General features: G+C 34.4%; 1 protein-coding gene across 1 annotated transcript; it reads left to right on the forward strand.

Annotated features, from left to right (window-relative positions):
- Positions 1–497: 497 nt before the first annotated feature.
- LOC130974334 (36.4 kDa proline-rich protein-like) lies at positions 498–3,810 on the forward strand. The gene is made up of 2 exons (XM_057899176.1): positions 498–1,781; positions 3,489–3,810. Exon 1 carries the CDS (start codon positions 575–577, stop codon positions 1,760–1,762), a length of 1,188 nt encoding a protein of 395 aa, XP_057755159.1. The 5' UTR covers positions 498–574; the 3' UTR covers positions 1,763–1,781; positions 3,489–3,810.
- The last annotated feature ends 1,189 nt before the right edge of the window (positions 3,811–4,999 follow it).

The following is a 4,999-nucleotide window of genomic DNA, read 5'->3' on the forward strand; positions in this document are numbered from 1 at the left end:
AAATATACATTAAAAATAATTAACAATACATATATTTACATAAATATATAATGTCTAATTTTAATGTATAAATAATATTTTTAATAAATATATATAATTTTTAATGTATTTTTTTATTTAAATGGAGTATATGTACAATGTGTATAATGAGCTATTTATTTGGTTCAATATGAGTTAAAAAATAAACATTCAGGATAAAATACTACTAATTTTCCAAACACAATACACACATACTATCCAAAATAACCATCTGAGTACCAAGAATAATAAACATCTGATATACTATTGAATCGAACATCCTTATACCTCCATTGTACACATTGCACATATACTTCATTAACTCCCTATACTTCTTTTTTTATTTTAATATATATTTTACCCAAATAAATATTTTAATTACTTAGTTTTTATATGGACTTAACATATCTACGAATAAAAAAATAAATACTAGGGTGACATGGTGACATATCTATTGACGATATAAGGTGTTGATTCTCACACTGGGTTTTTCAGTGAGCGAAGTGAGAAAATTACACTCACCCAGGACACACCTCCTCCTTTCATCAACTTGGAAATGGGGAACTATGTTGTAACTACCATACTCATTCTTCTCTTCCATTTCAGCACTCTAATCAACGTTGTCTTCTCTTGTCCGTACTGTCCATACCCAACTCCAAAGCCTCCAAAGCACCACGACCATCCAAAACTCCCACCCAAACATCCTCCAAGAGTGAAGCCCCCAATTCACAAACCACCAAAGCACAATAACCCTACTCCTACCACTCCATGTCCACCTCCAAAGTCACCAAAACCAAGACCTCCCTATGTCCCCAAGCCTCCAGTAATAGTGCACCCACCCTACGTCCCAAAACCACCATATGTACCTAAGCCACCGGTTGTTAGACCACCATATGTACCAAAGCCACCGGTTGTTACACCACCATATGTACCAAAGCCACCGGTTGTAACTCCACCATATGTACCAAAGCCACCAGTTGTAACTCCACCATATGTTGTTACACCACCATATGTACCAAAGCCACCGGTTGTAACTCCACCATATGTACCAAAGCCACCAGTTGTAACTCCACCATATGTACCAAAGCCACCGATTGTGACACCACCATATGTACCAAAGCCACCGATTGTGACACCACCATATGTACCAAAGCCACCGGTGGTTACACCACCATATGTGCCGAAACCGCCGGTTGTGACACCGCCATATGTACCAAAGCCACCAGTGGTTACACCACCTTATGTTCCTACACCATCACCACCATATGTACCAAAACCATCTCCACCAGTTGTGACACCACCATACACACCAAGGCCGCCCATTATTGTACATCCTCCGTACGTCCCGTTGCCACCAGTTGTACCCACACCGCCCATCATCTCACCTCCTCCATATGTACCGACGCCACCGGTGGTTACTCCACCAACGCCACCAAGTGAAACACCGTGTCCGCCACCGCCACCGCCACCGCCGGCGCAACCAACATGCCCCATAGACTCGTTGAAGCTTGGTGCCTGTGTGGACGTTCTTGGCGGACTCATACACATCGGAATCGGAGGAAGTGCTAAACAAACATGCTGTCCGGTGCTTGAAGGGCTTCTGGACCTTGATGCTGCTGTGTGTCTCTGCACTACAATCAGGGCGAAGCTTCTCAACATCAACATCATCATCCCCATTGCCCTTCAGCTCCTCATTGATTGTGGAAAGACTCCACCAGATGGATTCAAGTGCTCACCAAATTAATCCATTATTATATTCAAAGGTACTGCATGTGTCTCTCAATTTAATATATTTCTACGTCTTTTTATCGTATCTTTCTGTTTCTAACAAAAACGACAAACCAAACAAACACACATGGTATAAAAAAATATTTTAAAAATTTATTTAAAATGTATAAAAAAATTATATTTTTGCTTTTATTAATTGTTTGTATAAATCTCCTAGTGGATTTTTATATTCAATATATAAATATATTTTTTGAAGGAAAATTCTCATTCTACTAGTAGTCTACTTGTTTATACAAAAAGAAATATTTTTAATATCTATAAAATAAAAAAATTAATTTTGATATACTATCAATATAAAACAGTTATATACGTATATTCAATTACAAAACAAATATGATTGGACGACTATATAAATTAAAATATTTTACATTGTTATTGTATCAAAATTAAATTCTAAAATAAAAAGAGTAAAAATTAAATTGGTTTAAAGAAAATTAGATTAAATATGTTCAATCTAAAATTCTTTAAAATTTATTGAATACCAATAATAGTGTTTATTCAAAATAAAAGAGAAAAGAATAAATAAGTCATTGATCTTTTGGCCCGCAGATATTTATGTCTCCAAGATTTAAAAATACATTTAACTCCTTGACTTTTTTAAAATTTGGACATATTGATTACTAGGTATAATTTGTCTATTTTACAAACTCTGTTACATGTACATTCGTATATTAATTAGGTCAGTATAACGGAAATCATGTTTAATTTTTCTGTTGAGTCTGATAAATTCAATTGAACAAAAGAATTGATGTATCTAGGTTTTGAAAAATCAAAAATTTAAATATATTTTCAAATTTTCAAAAACTTAAATATGTGTGAATCAAAAATCGTCAACGACCTATTTATCATTTTCTCAAAATAAAATCATCATATGCTATTTACGAAAAATGGATATTCCATGTGATTATATGATTATGCTCATTATTATGTGACTAGTTTGGACAAGTAATTATATGGCATTCAGCTTTGAGAGGAAATGTTTACATATTCGCATGAAAGGTAACTGTGTTTGAGAGTTCATTATCAGGAAAAAAAAAAATTGAAAGATAAATAAGCATGCCTTCTTTACTGAAATAATTTACCAATATGAAACAACCTTCCCTTGAATTTTCCAAATCAATCTACTTTTAAATAAGTAATTATTTACATCTCATTATAATCATTTTTATGAGAAGAAAATAGTTCAAAACCAGATTTGTTAAATATACCAAATTATATATATCTAATAATTAAAAATTATTATATTCACATAAAAATTAATCTAATTATTATTTTCATATGAATAATCTTGAAATTAATTCTAAAATCACCACCAAAATATCAAATTTATGTAAAAGCCTGTGAATTACTTACCAAATATATATAATATTCGGTGAAAATTCAGGTGAAGTTGACTTCATGAGAAATTGATATCTAAGAGCCGTTAGATAAAAATTTAGTCAAATCAGTCCAATCATTTAACGGCTCTCAAGTATCAATTTTACGTGAAGTCGACTGCATCTGAGTTTCCACCATAATATTTCGCATGAATTATAATTCAAATGATATAATCTTTATATACTCACTTAGAGATCGCAAATTTGAGTGCCACTTCTAACTTTAGAAATATATATAATATTCCCTCCCAAGTCATTATCTCATGGTGGATTACAATATGAATTTAATTATGGCTATTTTTGCAGGAGTAGTGGCGTCACTTTGGCATTGAATAAGGTATTAACAACAAGAATGAGAGATTATTGCTCATAACAAGATGCTGTGAAGAAATTTTACGAAGTGTTTTTTTTTTTAATCGTTGTTCTTGAAGTCGTGTGTTAACCTAAGTAGTGCTTGCGATGGGCTGGCATGCAAAAAGCTTTTCGTTGAGTTTTGTCTGCTTGTTTGTATGATTGCGTATGTGGTTCACGGTTACGTACGCAGACCCGTGACTGCTTTGGGAATTGTTAAAGTTAGTTCAATTTTAGACTTTTCTTCTAATTTATCAGAGTGGGAATTGGAATTTCATTCACGGACCGATCTTAATTTGTACTTTTGTATGATAGTAAGAAAGTTATGTTGACTGCCGTGCCCCAATACGTGTGGGCCACCATGCCTCCCAATTTTAGATGCGCTGTATCTATATCTATGTCTATCATTTGCCCTGCATGCATATAACAGGTACAAAAGGTTTTATTTCTTTTAACGAATCTCATGGATCAGCCACCCGACCATGATTGGGTCCAGATACATATAGTCCAGCCCAAAATCTATTTGACAAAGGAGCTTAGTAGCACCATGACAACTCCGACTATTACTACGGAGGAGATGACCTGTTCTAGATGACCATGATGCTGAAATTTTAGAGAAGAGTTGGTTCTTATTATATTTTTTTAAATGAATTTTATTATGTCAAATAATAGTTGGATTCTTTAAAATTTGGATATTTTTACATATTAACTTATAAGAAGGTATCAAGATAATGTAATATTAACAGTCCCGTTTTTACCCGATTTTTATCCGGTATAATCGTGTGACCTGAAAGTGTATAGATTTCATCGGGTCTAGAGCCGGGTTCGGGTTTAATAAATAAGTCCAATATATATTTCAGGTCGAATCTGGGTCACATCAAACCCAGTTTTCATCCGACCCATGCACACTCCTACCCTAAGTTTGCTGGGAGTCAAACGAGCAAGAAGCAGGCAAAACACTTCGAAACTACATAAAAAGGTACAACAAAACGTGTTTGAAGATACAATATCTTTCCACTAAAACGACTATCATGAGGCTCATAAATGGGTTAAGAATGGACCATTCTCACAATCCATCTCTAAGTGTCATCCGACTTCAATGGCGAACGTGCAAGTTCGCACAGAAAAATACATTAACATGGAGGAAGCTGCACAACCCAAGAAGTACCACCAAACTCGGGATGAAAAGGAAGGTCGAGACCAAAATAACCCAACAAAGAGAAGGATCAAAGAAAAAGGGACGATGACTCATCCCGAACTAAAAAGTATCACTCTTACACCCCTCAGAGTGTCTTTAGATGAAGTCTACACGAATATTTGCAATGGTGGAGAAAGTACTTGCACCATGTCCAATTAAGAACAAGAAAAGTGGCTACAAAACAGAGTACTGTGAGTACCACTGTATCTACGACAACCATACACCAATGACTGTTTACAATCTTAAAAACATAATAAAAAAGTTAGTC

The sequence above is a fragment of the Arachis stenosperma genome, chromosome 4 (assembly GCF_014773155.1).
Source record: "Arachis stenosperma cultivar V10309 chromosome 4, arast.V10309.gnm1.PFL2, whole genome shotgun sequence".
Taxonomy (NCBI): Eukaryota; Viridiplantae; Streptophyta; class Magnoliopsida; order Fabales; family Fabaceae; genus Arachis; species Arachis stenosperma.

Excerpts from the sequence above, each read along its gene's own strand:
- LOC130974334 (XM_057899176.1), top strand. The coding sequence starts at position 575 with ATGGGGAACTATGTTGTAACTACCATACTCATTCTTCTCTTCCATTTC.